General features: G+C 39.1%; 1 protein-coding gene across 8 annotated transcripts in view; it reads right to left on the reverse strand.

The window, feature by feature from the left end:
- Positions 1–1,752: 1,752 nt before the first annotated feature.
- Positions 1,753–20,000, reverse strand: part of LOC135092437 (trace amine-associated receptor 1-like) — a 37,044-nt gene continuing 18,796 nt past the window's right edge. For 7 of the 8 annotated variants that reach the window (XM_063990924.1, XM_063990922.1, XM_063990926.1 and 4 more), the window contains exons 5-8: positions 19,733–19,910; positions 17,215–17,332; positions 5,156–5,215; positions 1,753–4,101 (exon numbers count right to left, since the gene is read on the reverse strand). In XM_063990924.1, coding sequence (XP_063846994.1) covers positions 3,452–4,101; positions 5,156–5,215; positions 17,215–17,332; positions 19,733–19,910 — 1,006 coding nt within the window. In that variant the 3' untranslated portion in view covers positions 1,753–3,451. Of the gene's footprint in view, positions 4,102–5,155; positions 5,216–7,474; positions 7,700–17,214; positions 17,333–19,732; positions 19,911–20,000 lie in introns of all 8 variants that reach the window. The other variant, XR_010262867.1, reaches the window with a different exon arrangement.

Genomic DNA, 20,000 nt, shown 5'->3' on the forward strand with positions numbered 1-20,000 from the left:
ATAATAATAATAATAATAATAATAATAATAATAATAATAATAATAATAATAAAATAATAATAATGTAGGATAGATAAGTAATTTTAATAACAAAAAAGATATGAAATTTGAGTAAATTATACGAGAGAGAGAGAGAGAGAGAGAGAGAGAGAGAGAGAGAGAGAGAGAGAGAGAGTGCTACTACTACTACTCCTACTAATTTTTCTTTCGTATAAATAACTACTAAACTTCGCAAGCGGATAATAATACAAGATATGCACACTGAAAACATTTATTTCAATACACGACATGAAAAGAACACACACACACACACACACACACACACACACACACACACATAAGAAATATTTAAAAAGTTGGCTTTTTTTTTTTTTGATAAACAGAAAACTAAAATAAAATTAATAAAATAAAGATACACGCGCATACATACTACACAAAATACATTACTGACAACAATATGATTTTTACTCTACACAAGTTACGTATTCTGCAAATTCCTACACTGTATATACAATGTTCTTTGGTATTGTGTTTTTTTTTTTCTTTTTATGATGCGTAACTGTACGTGATAAAAAAAAAAAAAGTAAAATAAATAAAAAATGAAAAAATATATATAAAACACTAAAATCTCATCATGACTGTTTTAATAGGCCCGCAGAGATGGTCAATCGGGTTTTCTGGGGTATTATCTAGTAAATTTTCTCTAGAGCCTTTTAAACTATCACTGGAATCATGAATATTCCCTTGAAAACCCAGTAACTTCCTCTAGAACCATGAAAAACACTCTTTAAAACCCCAGTAAATTCTATTACAGCCAGTTAAACTGTCAATAGAATCCTGAAAACACTTGAGAACCCTAATAACTACTACTAGGATGTCAAACTATCACTTGAATCATGAAAACCCCAAAAACATCCACTGACAGCCTTTATAAACTATTTGAAATCCCCAATAACTTCTAGAACTAGTCAAAATATCACTGGAACCATGAAAAAACTCTTGAAAACCCTAGTAACTTCCACTGCAGCTTCTCAAATATCACTGGAACCATGAAAACACCTTTAAAAACCCCAGTAACTTCCACTACAGCCTGTTAAAAGTCACGACAAGATACCCATACATTTTACAAGACCCCTATACCAAAGTGAATCAACACTACAGTATCAAGCATCAGTTTTTAATTAATATACCTCACACCTGGCCGTTCTCCCTCCAGACACCTTAAATATATGGAACTAAAGCATAATTGTAACTTTATTTTCATGTGTGGTGAGTCTGTGCAATTAATGAGTTTGAGTATAAGAAATTTGTGTTGGGAATAGTTTCTGATTCACTGTAGATTTTCTATTTTGTTATTTGTTATTGTGTTCATCAAGTCATTCATTAAATATTTACTACTATGTTTCATTTTGATTTTCTATTTATTTATTTATTTTTTTTATATGTTTGGTTATCAGGTGTTTGTATTCATAGCTAGAACAATTTTAAGTTTTCATTGTTAACTTCAAACTAAATCTTCCTTGTAAAGTAAATCACATAAAGAAATACTCTACTTACTACATTTTATTTTGATTTTTTTTGCATTACCAGTAAGTGTGTGTTCTTGTAATGGCTGGGTAGTTTTGTCTGTTAAATTGTTTGGCTAAAGAGACACAGAATCATGGCTAGCTTTCTTCCCTTCTGTTTTGTGTTGTTTGTTACTCTCTTCCCCTCCTCTTTGGGCCACAACTCCACTGGTTCTTATTTCTGTTGGCCTGTTGAGTCTTGTGATCTCCTCCACTTGTTAATTTCTTCTGTCACTTTGTACTGTCCACACTTGTTGTTGTTGTTGTCTTGCATAATCCTGTCTTCTTTCATTCTCGTGCTGTCTAAGTTTTTTTCTTCTATCTTTTTCTCTTCTATTATTATATCTTTCATTTTCCTGTCTTCTTTCCCTTCTTTTGTGTAGTTGTCTAGTTTTTTTTTTTTCTCCTTTATCTTGCATCCCTTCTCTTTTCTTTCCTGTCATGATCATCACAATTTTATCTTTTACATTTCCTCAGTTATCTTTTATCTTCTTTTCTCTTTTCCTTCCTGTTATTCTTACAACAACTTTATTTTCTTTAATCTTGCGTCCTTCTGTTTCTTCCTTTCTATCATTCTCATCATAACTTTATCTTTACACTTCCTCAGTTCACTTTAATCTCCTTTTCTCTTTTCTTCATTCACCTTCATTAATCTTGCATCCTTCTCTCCTTCCTTTCCAGTCATTCTTGCATTTTTCCTTTTACATTTTCTGAATTTTCCTTTTCTTTAATCTTCTATCATTCTGTCATTCCTTTCCTTTCCTTTCCTTTCCTATCATTCTTGCACATTTTTTTTACACTTTCTGAATTCTCCTTATTCCTCCATTCTTCTGTCCTTCTGTCCATGTTATTCCTTTCATCAAGACTACCAAACCATGCAACACTGACAGTGGCACCAACATAACTTATGCCAACCTGTGTACTCTTGACAGTGGTGCCAACATAACTGCACCAAACATTGCACAGACTCCCTCAATGCCTGACACCACTATACATATCTGAGAGCCACTGAGAGCCACTGAGAGCTAATGACAGCCACTTAAACTCACTATGGCTCATGAACTACACTACATAGGTATCCAATAACAGTTAACACACACAGATAGGTTTGGGGACTAGACGTAAACTATTTAATGCTCAAGATACAAGATTAATATGAAATAATAAAGATAGCAGTGGTAGTTGAAGAAAGCAGTCTTATTCTGTATTTTTAAACGTTTTTCTTCTCTCTTCCTTGATTTTTGTCTAAGGGAAATGGGTGTTGTTGCTTTTTTTTTTTTTTTTCTACCCATATTCCTTGCCCTTGTCTGGTGCCCCCTCAAGCAATAAGTAAATAAAAATAAAAAATAAAAAAAATAGGTTGGTTTGTACTTTTTTAAATATTTCTCTTCTCTCTACCCTTGTTTCTTTTTTGTTGCCCTTGTCCATAGCCTCTCTAAAAAAAAAGTAAGCAAAGATAAGAACTAAATAAAAAAACTCTCATCAGGAAGTCATTCAGCAGAACATGGCAGGCCGTGACGTGACATCTTGGCAGAACACTCACCACACTCACCACAGTAGCACTCAGACCACCAGCGACCACCACACCACCTAACACTGTCCTTCACTGCCACCTCACATTAGTTCTCCACATTTTCAATTCCACGAGGGGCTGAGATGCAGGGAGGAAGTGTGGGAGGTCAGGCATAAGTCCCCAGTCCCCACAGCCCACACGCAGCTCTGGGTCCTGCTATCAATGCTCCGTGATGTAGAAATGATTGTCACTGCACACGTTTCCAATTCCATGAGGGGCTGAGATGCAAGGATGGAGTGCAGCGGGGTAGGGCATTAAGTCTCTAGCCCTACACAGCCCTGCATAGCCCCTCACACAGCTCTGGGCCCTGCTATCAATGCTCCTCAATGCTGAACAAATCACTAAGAGACCTCCTGAAATTCTTAATCATCGTCCTGACACTCAAGTGTGTCTGCGTGTGTGTCTGCCCTGACCTCACCCGGTCCCTACCGACTGCCTCACTCTTCCTCCTCCTGCCAACAGGGGTTAGGTGGTCCACACTCGCCTGCCACATCAGTGGCCGGTGGACCTCAGACTGGTGGCGCCGTTTGGAAGCCACGTCAGCTACCACCTCCTCCTTCTCTCTCTTCTGTTTTTCATCCTCTGCCAGGCTCGGGATGTCGCCAGCGGAGGCAGAACGCGTCATAATGCTTGAGGTCGTCTGAATAATCTCCTGGCAGCTTTTACTGAGGTGATTGCTTGGGAACTGTGGCTGGAGGGGCTGCCAGGGGGCGTAATAGTCGTCTATATTCACAGTGCAAGAGTGACTGTCTATCTGAGTGTCACTGCCGCCCTCAAATGTCACACTCACACTTGGACCATTCTCACAGGTGTTGGGGGTGTCCTCGGAGGCTGCCAAGCTGACCGCCATGCCATTAGCCTCCCTCGGGGGGTCGTCGGGCAACAGGTGGGCAGTGGGCGGCTGTGAGGGTCTCCTGGGCAACCTAGTGTGGTGCACGGAGGCTGCAACCAGGTGTGTTTGTCCTGGGGGTGTGGGAGTGTTAGTCACTGTACAGAGAGAGAGAGAGAGAGAGAGAGAGAGAGAGAGAGAGAGAGAGAGAGAGAGAGAGAGAGAGAGAGAGAGAGAGAGAGAGAGAGAGAGAGAGAGAGAGAGAGAGAGAGAGAGAGAGAGAGAGAGAGAGAGAGAGAGAGAGAGAGAGAGAGAGAGAGAGAGAGAGAGAGAGAGAGAGAGAGAGAGAGAGAGAGAGAGAGAGAGAGAGAGAGAGAGAGAGAGAGAGAGAGAGAGAGAGAGAGAGAGAGAGAGAGAGAGAGAGAGAGAGAGAGAGAGAGAGAGATACAGATAGATAGGTAGATAGATAGGTAGATAGATAGGTAGATAGATAGATAGACAGATAGACAGACAGATATAGATATATAGACATAGATAGATAGATAGATAGACAGAGAGAGATAGATTGATTGATAGGTAGATAAATAAATAGATAGATTATAGATAAATGGTTAAATACTTATTATCACAACGTTCATCATTTCAACAAACTATTAATCTCTAAAAACACACATACACACACTATCCAACCACACCCAGCCACATATACACACAAACACACACACACACACATACACACACACACACAAAGATGGTACCAGAAATGCAAGATCTAAGCTATGAAGAGAGACTTGAACAGATTAGATTACCAACACTACAAGAGAGAGGAGAAAGAAGAGACCTGATAATAATGTGCAAATTAGTAAACAATACAGAAAGAACAGACAGATATGACTTGGTACCACAGACAGACGAGGGAGAGAGACGGATGAGGGGCACGGGAAGAAAATAAAGAGTGGATGTTCAAGTGACAAGAAATATAGCTTCTCGTATAGAAGTATTGAAATATGAAATCATTTGAAGGAAGAGGTGGTTGCGGCAAACAGTGTACGCAGTTTTAAAGAGAAGCTGGAGAAATGTGCTTATAGAGACTGAACAAAATGAGCTTTGGCGGCTTGTGCCCTGTACAATACAACAAGGCAAACTAGATAAACAAACACACACACACACACACACACACACACTCACCACTCTTGCTGTTTCTAAATAGGGACCGCCTGAAGGAAATGAAAATACTCCCCCGTCGACCTGAAATGACACATGCAACATCAGTCAACACCACAACACAGGGAAACATAAGGTGCAAGGAAAGTTATCTGTGACACCAAGGAGGGGAAAATGTGCCAATGACTTATACACAACACCAGCCAGCCCCAGAGGAAAAAAAGTGCAGGAAAAGAGATGAAGGAAAGCAGGAAAGGTATATAATTTAGTGGTTTAAGTGTGTATGGGGAAGTTTGAGTGTACTTATAGACAAATGTTGAGTGGTGTAGGGCACAGAAGAGGTGAAAGTTTGAAGTTGTTTTTCCTTTGACTTGATTGGGATAAAGTAAGATGCAGTTGAAGTTTAATATTTTTTTTCTCTCTCTTTTATTTCAATGATATAAAGCAAGGTTGAAGTTAAAGTTTAATTAATAGATTTTTTTCTTTCTTACTTGAGAGTGGCATAAATTAAGAATGAGGTGAAAGTTTAATTAATAGATTTTTTTTTCTCTCTTGAATGCATAGAGTAAGATAAAGTGAATTAGATAGTTTTTCTTTTATTTGAATGCATAAAGTAAGATAAAGTGAATTAGATGTTTTTCTTTTATTTGAATGCATAAAGTAAGATCAAGGAAATTAGATATTGTTTTTCTCTCTTACTTGAATGCATAAAGTAAGTTAATTATATATTTTCTTTTATGTGAATCCCATAAAGTAAGATAAAGTGAATTAGTTATTGTTTTTCTTTTATTTGAATGCCATAAAGCAAGATAAAGTGACAGTTTAATATACTTTTCTTTTCTTGTATATATCAAGTGACAAATAAGCAAGATTGTGGTGTTTGAGGGAAGTGTCAGAAGTGAAGGTGAGGGAAAATATACCAGGATTACAAATATACAGGCAAACAAAGAACACCTGACACAAAGTTTAGGACACAATAACATAAATACAATAAAAATAAAGTTTAAATTAAAAAGAAGAAAAATAGTAATAACAATATCAGAGGAAACAAAATAAACATAGCAAACAAGATAAACAAACACAAAACATAAACAGCAGAGTAAACAAAACACTGGAAGAGGAAAATAATTAAGACACATATACAGTATTAGAAAGTAAACAAAATGGTATTAGTAATTGCACATACATAAAAAAAAATACATTGTGGGAAATATTTATTACAAGACAAGACAAGAAAAAAAAGTTGAGCAAAATAAATGAATAGAAGATAAATATGTAAATAAGTTTCACAAATGTATTACCACAAAAAAAGTAAATGAATAAATAAAATACACACACAAAAAAATAAATAAAAAAGAGAATAAATAAAGACAAAACTCCACAAAAAAATATACAAATAAACAAATAAGCAAACAAATGAAAATAAATAATAAAAAAAGAACAAAAGAAATCAAATAAAAGAAAACTGTCTTAAATAAGAAAAATAACAAAGAAACTAATAAACAAAAGAAGAAATAAAACTAAAAGATAAATAGACAGATAAACAAACAAATAAAACAGCATCCACAACAGAAAAAAAATAAACAATGAAACCAAACAAACCATGAAAAAAGGGAAAAGAAAGAGAGAAAAAAACACCAAGACAAAACACAAAAAAAAAGAATAAAGAAAAAAAAAACTAACACAACAGAAAGCTAAAATAACATAAATAAACAAACAAACAAACAAATAAACAACATAAACAAACCAAACACCACCCAACACCATCAAAAAACACCAAACACCAATTTAAACTCAAGCTAATCATTTACCGCCAGTCAGTCAACACTTCTGACCATCAAGGTACTTAATGGGGGTTCTTGCTGAGTCTGGATCCTGCTGTGAGCCTTCCTCTATCTTAGCTGTGCCTGAAACACCAGCGGTAGGGGTCAACAAGGATCAGCAGGGGTCAGCAAGGAGTCAGCAGGAAGGAGATCAGCAGGGGTCAGCACACACAGCAAGCAAGGAGGAAGGGACAGTAGAAGGATGTGTGTGTGTGTGTGTGTGTGTGTGTGTGTGTGTGTGTGTGTGTGTGTGTGTGTGTGTGTGTGTGTGTGTGTGTGTGTGTGTGTGTGTGTGTGTGTGTGTGTGTGTGTGTGTGAATCTGTCATGATCTTGAGTATGACAAAACCACCACCACCACCACCACCACCACCACAACAACACCACCACCATCGCCACAAGCACCACCACTATGTACACCACCAGAGAGACAAACCATAAGCCCCACAACACCACAAATGCATCACCACATGTACCACCACCACCACCACCACCATGCACAAAAACCCACACAGTACACACCATCATCACTACAGTCACCACCACAACACCATTACGGCCACTCCACATCACCACACTCCCTCCGCTCCTCTATTTTGGCGGTGACAGCCGTAGGTGGCGGTGGTGAGGCGGTGCTGAGAGTGAGGGGGTGACGCAGGGTGCCCTCAAATGTTGGTGACCTTTGCTGGTACACACGATAATCCTCATAATCGAAATAACCTCTGTTTGGTTCGTACAGATCCTCATCTGTAGGAGGCAGGAAGGGGTGAGATAGGAGATGGTATGGGAAAGGTAAGAAAGGTCTCACTGGGAAGGGGAGTTGAACCAGTGAGTGCTGTGGGGAATAGAGGAGATGCAGGATAGGGAACAGCCTTAATGTGGAGGGGCTGGGGTAAAAATGTGCATGCTGTGGGGCCTTGCTGTGGGTGTGTGTGGCCAGCTGTGGTCTGCCTAAGCTCCTGTGTAGTAAGGTGGTCCATGAAATCGTCCCTTTCTACCAGGGACTGACAGGGCTACGAGTGTAAATGATTTTTTTTTTTTTTTTTTTTATGTAGGAGGGACAACAGCCAAGGGGAACAGAAATCCAATAAAAAAGTAATAAATAAAAAATAAAAAGCCCACTGAGATGCCAATCCCAGGAAAGGGTCCAAAGTGGTAGTCAAAAATTGAAGGATAATTGTCTTGAAACCTCCCTCTTGAAGGAATTCATGTCATAGGAAGGTGGAAATACAGAAGCAGGCAGGGAGTTCCAGAGTTTACCAGAGAAGGGGATGAATGAGTGTGTGTGTGTGTGTGTGTGTGTGTGTGTGTGTGTGTGTGTGTGTGTGTGTGTGTGTGTGTGTGTGTGTGTGTGTGTGTGTGTGTGTGTGTGTGTGTGTGTGTGTGTGTGTGTGTGTGTGTGTGTGTGTGTGTGTGGGCTGCCCTATGTGAGATTAACAGCCTGGTATAGTGATAGATAGATACAGCATGTTTAGCTAGTTTGATTGGCTAATGCAAATGTTCTGAAAGCTTTAATCTGGTGTTTGAAATATGCCCAGGCTTTGTTGGGTTAAAAGAGCTGAGTGGGTGTATTTTGAAGTCTGGAATCTGCTACAAGAGTGAAGTTTGATGAGGCAGAAAGAGATGAGCTGAGGTGACCATGTGCAATTTGAAAGCTGTAATCTCCTTTTGGTTTAAGTGAATTTATCAGAGAAACAATAAGTGATGAAATGATTAAAAAGGGGAATAAATGGGATGAAATTACTGTAAGGGGAAAAACTTAGAGGTGGCCCACAAAAGGTACTTAAGCCTTCCATCACCAGAATCTCATGCACTTTATATTTCTGCCCGGAATCAAGGCAAGTCTGTTCTCCAACTAGCCAAAAACTCCTTCATTAACAGAAAGTGTCAAAACCTTTCAAGATCTAATTCCCCTCGTGACTTCTGGCATCTAGCCAAAAATATCTCCAATAACTTTGCTTCTTCTTCTTTCCCTCCTCTGTTTCAACCAGATGGCACCACTGCTATCACATCTATTTCTAAAGCTGAACTCTTCGCTCAAACCTTTGCTAAAAACTCTACCTTGGATGATTCTGGGCTTGTTCCTTCCTCTCCTCCACCCTCTGACTACTTCATGCCACGTATTAAAATTCTTCGCAATGATGTTTTCCATGCCCTCACTGGCCTAAACCCTCGGAAGGCTTATGGGCCTGATGGGGTCCCTCCTATTGTTCTCCGAAACTGTGCCTCCGTGCTTGCACCTTGCCTAGTCAAACTCTTTCAGCTCTGTCTGTCAACATCTACCTTTCCTTCTTGCTGAAAGTTTGCCTACATTCAACCTGTACCTAAAAAGGGTGACCATTCTAATCCCTCAAACTACCGTCCTATTGCTTTAATTTCCTGCCTATCTAAAGTTTTTGAATCTATCCTCAACAGGAAGATTCTTAAACATCTATCACTTCACAACCTTCTATCTGATCGCCAGTATGGGTTCCATCAAGGCCGCTCTACTGGTGATCTTCTGGCTTTCCTTACTGAGTCTTGGTCATCCTCTTTTAGAGATTTTGGTGAAACTTTTGCTATTGCCTTGGACATATCAAAAGCCTTTGATAGAGTCTGGCACAAAGCTTTGATTTCCAAACTACCCTCCTACGGCTTCTCTCCTACTCTCTGTAACTTTATCTCAAGTTTCCTTTCTGACCGTTCTATTTCTGCTATGGTAGACGGTCACTGTTCTTCTCCTAAATCTATTAACAGTGGTGTTCCTCAGGATTCTGTCCTGTCACCCACTCTCCTCTTATTATTCATTAATGATCTTCTAAACCAAACTTCTTGTCCTATCCACTCCTACACTGATGATACCACCCTGCACTTTTCCACGTCTTTTCATAGATGTCCAACCCTTTAGGAGGTAAACATTTCACGCAAGGAAGCCACAGAACACTTGACTTCTGATCTTTCTAAAATTTCTGATTGGGGCAGAGCAAACTTGGTATTGTTCAATGCCTCAAAAACTCAATTCCTCCATCTATCAACTCGACACAACCTTCCAGACAACTATCCCCTCTTCTTCTATGACACTCAACTGTCCCCCTCTTCTACACTCAACATCATTACTAATAATCTGAACTGGAAACTTCACATCTCATCTCTAGCTAAAACATCTTCTATGAAGTTAGGCGTTCTGAGACGTCTCCACCAGTTTTTCTCACCCCCCAGCTGCTAACTCTGTACAAGGGCCTTATCCGTCCATGAATGGAGTATGCTTCACATATCTGGGGGGCTTCCACTCATACTGCTCTTCTAGACAGGGTGGAATCAAAAACTTTTCGTCTCATCAACTCCTCTCCTCTAACTGACTGTCTTCAGCCTCTCTCTCACCGCCGCAATGTTGCATATCTAGCTGTCTTCTACCACTATTTTCATGCTAACTGCTCTTCAGATCTTGCTAACTGCATGCCTCCCCTCCTCCCGCAGCCTCGCTGCACAAGACTTTCTTCTTTCTCTCACCCCTATTCTGTCCACCTCTCTAATGCAAGAGTTAACCAGTATTCTCAATCATTCATCCCTTTCTCTGGTAAACTCTGGAACTCCCTGCCTGCTTCTGTATTTCCACCTTCCTATGACTTGAATTCCTTCAAGAGGGAGGTTTCAAGACACTTATTCATCAATTTTTGACCACTGCTTTGATCCTTTTATGGGACTGCCATTTCAGTGGGCATTTTTTTTATTGGATTTTTGTTGCCCTTGGCCAGTGTCCCTCCTACATAAAAAAAAAATGACAATATTGTTAGAGGGAAAAGCTGAGGTTAAGTTATTTAGAGAGAGAGAGAGAGAGAGAGAGAGAGAGAGAGAGAGAGAGAGAGAGAGAGAGAGAGAGAGAGAGAGAGAGAGAGAGAGAGAGAGAGAGAGAGAGAGAGAGAGAGAGAGAGAGAGAGAGAGAGAGAGAGAGAGAGAGAGAGAGAGAGAGAGAGAGAGAGAGAGAGAGAGAGAGAGAGAGAGAGAGAGAGAGAGGAACATTAACTAGCATGAAATTATCAGAGGAAAAAATTGAAATAAGGAAGAAATCTAGTTTGGTTTATAATTTTATGATGAATTAGGCCTATTTTTATCCCCCCTCTCTCTCTCTCTCTCTCTCTCTCTCTCTCTCTCTCTCTCTCTCTCTCTCTCTCTCTCCTTTTTCTCCTTTCCCTTTCTCTCCTTCTCTCTGTTTCTTCAATTTTTTTTATCTCTGTTTTCTTTCCTCTCACAAATGTTTCTCTCTCTCTCTCTCTCTCTCTCCTTTTTTTTTCCCCTCCCTCTGTAGTATCTTTCTTCCTCCTCTTCCTCTAGCAGTTACTTTGTGTGGTGTTTAAGAAGTTGTCAATGAGTGTAGATATTGCTTTCAATAATAAAGTTAGAAAGATGTTTTGAAATGCCCCATGAAAGTCGGATAGCAAAATAAATAAATAAATAAATAAATAGATAAATAAATAAATAATAAATAAATGAATAAATAAATTGATAAATAAATGAATGAATGTATGAATGAATGAAATGAAGGAAGAAGCACATACACACTGACTGCCAAATTGAAGTAGTTATACATAATAGCAGTCTTACAAAAATCCTGCTGCCAAAATAAATAGATAAATTAGTAGACAGATAAGTAAGGATTCAAAGGTTGTCAAAATGCTATAAAAAAAAAAAATCTTGGTGGGAAAAAAAAAAATCTTGGTGGGAAAAAAAGAAAGAAAAAAATTAATAAGAATTCAAAACCTGTAAAAAAAAATCATAATATTCAAAACCTAAAACAAAAAATGTATTAAAAAAATATATAGTAAAAAAAATTAAAGATAAATAACTCAAAATCTGAAAAGAAGAAATGAAAAACACTCATAAAACATTGTCTATTGAGAGAGAGAGAGAGAGAGAGAGAGAGAGAGAGAGAGAGAGAGAGAGAGAGAGAGAGAGAGAGAGAGAGAGAGAGAGAGAGAGAGAGAGAGAGAGAGAGAGAGAGAGAGAGAGAGAGAGAGAATGTAAAACTCAAAATTCACTTCACAGAAAACAGAGAGAATGATAAGAAGAAAATAAGGAAAAAATACAATAAAGAGAGAATGATAAGGAGGAGAAAATAAGGAAAAATACAAACAAAATTACACAACACATTTCACAATAATTGTCACATCACTTAAATATAAAGAAAACTTTTCCAAATACTTATATGATGCACACACACACACACACACACACACACACACACACACACACACACACACACACACACACACACACATGCTACACAACATTCACATACACATCACAACACTTCAATTAATTACCTTCAATTAATTACCTTCACATGTACCAAGGCCTGACAGGTAAACATGGACAGGTAAATATAATCATTTCAGCTATTTCTAAAAACTCCAATAACTTCCACTAGAGCCCGTCAAACTACCACCGGAGCCATGAAAACACCCTTGAAAACCCCAATAACTTCCACTACAGCCTGTTAAACTATGCAATCATGAAAACTACCCCAGTAACTTCCACTACAGCCTGTCAGAAAGTTGATTAATCATTTCAGAATATAAGATTTATTTTGGAGTGTGTTCCATTTGATAGTGATAGATTGAAAGGCCATAGTGGAAGTTCGTGGTGTTTTCAAGGGTGTTTTCATGATCCCAGTGATAGATTAACAGGTTGTAGTGGAAGTTACTGGTGTTTCCAAGAGTGTAGTGGTAGTTTAACAAGTTCTAGTGAAAATCAATGTTGTTTTTGAGTGTTTTCATGATTCCAGTGATAGCTTAACAGGCAACAGTGGAAGTTATTGATGTTTCTGAGTGTCTTCATGATTCCAATGATTGTTTAACAGGCACCATTGGAAGTTAAAGGAATTAACAAGTTTTCCCTATGACATCAATCTTGAGTGACCACACAGGTGAGACAGACAGGTGTGCCAAGGTGCAGAACATACGGACGTACAGACGGACTTGCAAAACAGGTGAAGTACACAGTTGGTCCTCCTTACCAGTGTCTCTCTCTCTATCCAAGGGAACACTGCGCCACGAGACACAGCTGTGGTTCCCTCCTGTCAATGCACAACACCTGTTTACACCTGTGCTGCTAACTGACACACCTGCAGCATGGTTAATTAAGTAATGGATGTTAATCATTTGTATTTTTTTTTGTTTTTTTACTTTGTTTTATTTTTTTCTTTGTATTTTTTTTACCTAATAATTCTTTCTTTTTATTATGATTTTTCTTTCTCTCTAATGTTTTTTACTTAATAATTCTTTCTTTCTTTCTCATTACCATTTTTTTCCTCTCTAATGTTTTTTACTTAATAATTCTTTCTTTTTTATTATAATTTTTTTGTAGATTTTTTGTGATTTTTCCAATGGTTTTCATTTAGTATTTCTATTATCTATTTTTTTCCTTTATCTTTTTTTTTCATTTTCCCTAAGGTTTTTTCTTGACAATTCCTCATTTTTCCTTACTTATTTTTTATCCTTCTTTTAGTGATTTATTTTCTCCTCAATGGTTGTAACTTAATAATTATTATTTTTATATATACATTTTTTTTTACTTTTAGTTTCCACTCTATTATTTTTTTCTCAATTATCTTAACTAAATAATTACTCTTTTTCTCTCTATCTTTTAATCCTTTTTTTCGCTTATATTTACATTTTTCCCAAACAGTTTCTTATTTAACAATTCCTCCTTGCTTTTTCCCCCTCAAATTTTCCTAGTTCACCTGTTGACTCAGAAAGGGTTAATTAGGTACCTGTGGGAAGATTAATTAAGTAACTTTATATTCAAAACCTTATTTAAACACTCAACTTAATTATTGTGATATTTTCAGAGTTAATTATACATCACCTGGTTTTTGATATGTGTGTGTGTGTGTGTGTGTGTGTGTGTGTGTGTGTGTGTGTGTGTGTGTAACTTTCCTTTAACTAATCTCTAAGTTATTACCAAATCCTTTGCAATGAACAGCACATCTTAATACACACAATTTATAAATGATTAAAGTTACCAGCTAAATCATTTTCCTCATTATCTATTTATCTCCTTTTATCTTTCTATCTTCTCTGGCCTTGCTCTTTTATCCTTTCTCCTGCCTTCACAAGCCTTCCTCTCCTATCCTCTACCATGCCCTACCTCCACAAACCTTCCTCTACCTTCCATACACACATACACACACACACACACACAGAGTACAAGGGGACACAGAAAGAAGTAGAAGAAAGTTAACAGTAGAAGAGACATCACGAAATATAGTTTTCCTCATAGAAGTGTGAACAAATGGAATGAACTTAGTGAAGACCTTGTGAATGCCGTAACTGTCCATGCTTTTAAGACTGAACTGGATAGATATAGAGATGGGATACTATGAGATTACTTCCCTTCCATAAGCCATAACACACACACACACACACACACACTGAAACAAAGAAGAGAAAGACTTATTGCTGTGTACAAACTAAAGGAAGAATTGGACAGGCTAGATGAGAATATAGTTTTTGTGGGAGGCAAGAGACGACAAAGGACATGAAAGGAAGCTAAAAAAAAGGAAATTTGTAGAAGAGATAAGGGAGAGAACAGAGAGTAGTGGACACAGGGAAGGCTAAAAAGAGTGAGGTGAGAAAAATAACTACTGAAAACAATTAAAAAACATACAGAGCTGGAGCACTACAACACACACACACACACACACACACACACACACACACACACACACACACACACACACACACACACACACTTACAAGAACACTACACCTGTTCATCACCATATCTGTTCTCAGCCAGTACCACCCCCACACCTGCCCCACACCTGCACCTTGGCCTCACCTAATGTTGATATACAAATGGGAAGGGAAGGGAGAAAGGAAGGGAGAAGGGAAGAGAGAAGGGAAGGTATGTTAGGTGTTGCTAGGGAGAGAGAGAGAGAGAGAGAGAGAGAGAGAGAGAGAGAGAGAGAGAGAGAGAGAGAGAGAGAGAGAGAGAGAGAGAGAGAGAGAGAGAGAGAGAGAGAGAGAGAGAGAGAGAGAGAGAGAGAGAGAGAGAGAGAGAGAGAGAGAGAGAGAGAGTAAAGAGAGGTGGGGATGGGAGGAATGGGAAGGGAAGGAAAAGAAAGAAGAAGAATTTGCAGTGAGATGAAAGGGAAAGAAAGGGAAAGGAAGAGGAGAAAGGAAAGGGAAATGAAGGAAAAGGGAAAAAAAGGAAGATATTATGAAGAGGAAGAAAGGAATGGAAGAAAGGATGATGTATACAGAAGAAAAGGAGAAGAAGGAAAATGTAGGAAGAAAAGGAAAGCAAGGAAGAGGAGAAGGAAAACATAAAGTAGGAGGATGAAAATGTAGAAGAAAAAAAGGGAAAGGAAAGAAAAGGAAGAAAAAATGCAGGAAGAAAAAGGAGAAAAAGAAAAATGTTAGATGGAAAAACAATAGAATACAAAGAAAAGGAAGAAAAAGGAGAAGGAAAATGGAAGAAAACAATAAAGTAGAAAGAAAAGGAAGAAGAAATGGAGAAAGAAAACAGAGGAAAACAAAGAATAGAAAAGAAAGGTGAAGGAGAAATAAAATAAGAGAAATAGGTAAAAAAATAGATCAAAATAAAGGGAGGGAGAAAGAGAGAAAGGGAGATGAGACAAGGCAAAGGTAAACTCTCTTTCTCTCTCTCTCTCTCTCTCTCTCTCTCCCTTCCTACAGTGGTTAAAAATTACCTACAGGGTGTGCCAAAAGTTCATATGTGTGTGTAAACCAACATTTTTCATGGTTGCTGTTACAATTACTGTGTGAACGGGATGGTAAACAGATAAATGGTTAAAATAATAGGTGGTGCTTTTCAATATGATGGGATGGTGTATACTTATATCTGACGTGCGTGTGTGTGTGTGTGTGTGTGTGTGTGTGTGTGTGTGTGTGTGTGTGTGTGTGTGTGTGTGTGTGTGTGTGTGTGTGTGTGGCAGCCAACCAACAAGCCAGGCCATTACAATACATACATTACTAATTACACTACATAAAAAAAAAATGACAATAACAACAACAATAATAATAATAATAATAATAATAATAATAATAATAATAATAATAATAATAATAATAATAATAAAAACACCTCACTGATTCACCTGAGTCTTCTACATTAGGGCAGGTGAGCCGGGACTAATTACCTACAAGCATTACCTGAGACACACCTGGTTCAGTCACCTGTTAATTGCACCTGCTGGACTGGGGGAGACAAAACACAGATGAGTTGATTAGCACTCATTAGAGAAGGAAAATAAACAGGTAGGGGTGCATTAACTGGGTGCTGCTGCTGCTGCTCTCTCTCTCTCTCTCTCTCTCTCTCTCTCTCTCTCTCTCTCTCTCTCTCTCTCTCTCTCTGAATGGCTGTAATATTAATGATTATTGCTTTTCACAGTTTAGAGAGAGAGAGAGAGAGAGAGAGAGAGAGAGAGAGAGAGAGAGAGAGAGAGAGAGAGAGAGAGAGAGAGAGAGAGAGAGAGAGAGAGAGAGAGAGAGAGAGAGAGAACAGGCAAAGAAAAAAATAAAAGAAAGATTAGCAAAATAATAAAAAAAATAGAGAAAAAAGAATACAAAAATGCCAACACAAAAATAAAGAAAGAAAAATAGATTAGAAAATAATAAAAAAAAAAACAGAAAAAATATAAAAAGCTGAAAGCAAAGGGTTACTATTATTAATGGAGAGAGAGAGAGAGAGAGAGAGAGAGAGAGAGAGAGAGAGAGAGAGAGAGAGAGAGAGAGAGAGAGAGAGAGAGAGAGAGAGAGAGAGAGAGAGAGAGAGAGAGAGAGAGAGAGAGAGAGAGAGAGAGAGAGAGAGAGAGAAACGGTTGCAATTTCCCATCTTCCTCTTGACTTCCTTCTTATTCTTTTATCTCAATTTCCTTTTTCTTCTTTTCCCTGTTTCTCTCTTTTTATCACTTCCTCTTCTCTCCTCTTTCATCCCTCCACTTTTTCCAGTCTCTCTTTTTTCTTTCTCTATCTTCTTTCTTCTTTCTCTGCTTCTTTCTTCTTTTTTATCACCTTCTCTCTTCCACTTCTCTTTCAACCCTCTACTAATCCATCCCTTCCCTTCTCTCTTTCTTTCCATCTCCATCTTTCTTCTCCTTTTCCTTTATCTCTCTCCATCTTTCTCCTTTCTCTATTCTTTTTATCCTCTCTCCTCCTCTTCCCCTTCAACACTCCACCAATCCATTCCTTCCCTCCCTCCCTTACCATCTCACCACACACACACACACACACACACACACACACACACACACTCAGTACCTGGTAGCCGCGAGGAGGATCCCCATATAATCTCTTTGAAGCTTCGCCTGAAGGAGGGAGAGCGGAAGGCGTAGATTACCGGGTTGCACGCAGAATTCATGTATCCGAACAGGTAACTCTGCAAGGCGAGGCCAGTTGAGGCTATGGGAGGGATGGAGGGGGATGGAGTGGGGTGGAGGGGATAGGTGAGGTGCTAGAGGAAGGTTTGGGGGGATAGGTCAGACAGGGGAGGTGATGGGGAGGTGATGGGAAGGCTGGGGAGGTGCTGGGGAGGAGATAGGGAGGTGCTGGTGGTGCTGGACATGGCAGGTGTGTTTTGGGTGTTAATGAGGAAACGGGTCTGTCTTGGAGGTGTGTCAGTGGAAGAAGGTGTGTCTTGCAGATGTGTTAGTGGTGGCAGGTGTGTTATGCAGGTGTATAAGTGAGAGAAGGTGTGTTTTAAAGGTTTTACTGGTTGTACTGGTGTGTTTCTTTGGGTGTTACAAGGGGCAGCTGTGTTTTGCAGGTGCGTAGGTACTGGGAAGGACAGGTGATGTGCTACGGGAAGCGGACAGGTGTGTTTTTTAAGGGGTGTTACGGTTGTATAGGGTGTGTTTTGTAGGTGTGTGTTTTTCCTGTTAATAACGTAAAAATCTTGCCAATCTGTCACTAGAATCGTAAAAACACCCTTGAAAACCCAAGTCACTTCCCTGCCACTATTTCCGAAGGCCACAGAGACGACTAGCTGGGTTCTCAAGAGTGCTTCTCCTGCCAGTAATATAGAAAACTTGTTAATCTGTCACTAGAACTGTAAAAACACCCTTGAAAGCCTGTACAACTTCAACTACATGGGACTTTTTGAAACCAGTGGAGGTGTGGTAGTTAAGAGTTGCAGTTAATGGGTCCTAAGTGTTGTGAGGGGAGTGGGGAGATGATTATATTAAGTAATGTTTGTGATGTGTTGATTTGTTCATTGTTTACGCCGAGAGCCTGACGGTCTAGTGCGTGTTATCTGGGCAAGACAGGATGTGTGTGTGTGTGTGTGTGTGTATGTGGAGAGAGAGAGAGAGAGAGAGAGAGAGAGAGAGAGAGAGAGAGAGAGAGAGAGAGAGAGAGAGAGAGAGAGAGAGAGAGAGAGAGAGAGAGAGAGAGAGAGAGAGAGAGAGAGAGAGAGAGAGAGAGAGAGAGAGAGAGAGAGAGAGAGTTGCTTGACAAGAAAATGATAAAAGAACAGATAAATAAATGATTGAACAACTAAATTACCAAACTTAATGACTCACTAACAACAGCCAAACCAAATGACAAACAAATTACTATATGAGTAAATTAACTGAATGACTAAATGACTTCACTAAATTACTAAATAACAAAAAAATAAACTAAAACACTAAACTAAAAATCACTAAAAATTCTCCTTAAGTAATCAAGTAATCATTTAATCACCAAAAACAATTACATACTGTGACTAAGCTATCCTTCACTAATTACAATAATAACAATGATTAAACTCCTCCATCTTTTATTTTGTTTCATTTATTTATTTCTTATTTCATTTTACTTTCTCTCTCTTTTCTTTGTAACATGATTCATCTTCATTATCTCTTACTCATCAAATTACCCATCACCAGCTCCTTCCCCCCTCTCTCTCTCTCTCTCTCTCTCTCTCTCTCTCTCTCTCTCTCTCTCTCTCTCTCTCTCTCTCTCTCTCTCTCTCTCTCTCTCAAAGAAAACAAAAGATAATAATGACAACTACCATATTATAAACACTTACACTTCTGTAGAGAGAGAGAGAGAGAGAGAGAGAGAGAGAGAGAGAGAGAGAGAGAGAGAGAGAGAGAGAGAGAGAGAGAGAGAGAGAGAGAGAGAGAGAGAGAGAGAGAGAGAGAGAGAGAGAGAGAGAGAGAGAGAATAATAATAAAAAAAAAAAAAAAAAGCCCTGGGACAGCCAATACTTACATCACACAACCCACTTATCCACCCATCCATCCAACCACTGACGGATGGATGGATGGATGGATGACTTGTCGGTAGGTGTGTGGGTAGACAGTGGATGGGGTGGGTGAATGGGTGGGTTGGTGGATGAAAGAGTGAAATAGGTGGATGGATGGATAGGAGTCAGTGGTTGGACGGGTAAGTGGGTAAGCAGTTGAGAGGATAGGTGGATGTGAATGAGTAGTGGATGGCTTGGTGAGTGTTATATTGGTGTGTGCTGATCCACCTGTTGCATCCACAAGTCTAGAGACACCATGTTTGGGTACCAAGTGTGTCAAGCACCAAGAGGCCTATTTGCAGTCAAGCCGATGTCTCAAGGATCACCTGACCTGACCCTTCTCACTCACCATTACCCTAGTCTCACCATCACCCTAGTCTCACCATTACTCTAGTCTCACTCACCATTACCCTAGTCTCACTCACCATTACCCTAGTCTCACCATTACTCTAGTCTCACTCACCATTACCCTAGTCTCACTCACCATTACCCTAGTCTCACCATCACCCTAGTTTCACTCACCATCACCCTCTACCCCCCAATACTCACGATAGGATTGAACACCGGGTCCACTTTCTCCTCTCCCAGAAAGACGAGGGACATGGAGTACACTATGTAGGGCATCCAGAAGACAAAGAAGAAGATCAGCACAATGAGAAGGGTCACCGTGATCTGCTTCTGTTGAATGTAGCTGTTCCTCACACCCTGGTCTGCTATTTCCCGCATCCTGTAGGGGAGGACATGAGAGGTCAGGAACACAAGGGTTGGTGCAGCAGGTCATCAGTCCATGTATGTAACACACCTGCCTGTTTCCACC

Source organism: Scylla paramamosain, chromosome 40 (assembly GCF_035594125.1).
Source record: "Scylla paramamosain isolate STU-SP2022 chromosome 40, ASM3559412v1, whole genome shotgun sequence".
NCBI lineage: Eukaryota > Metazoa > Arthropoda > Malacostraca > Decapoda > Portunidae > Scylla > Scylla paramamosain.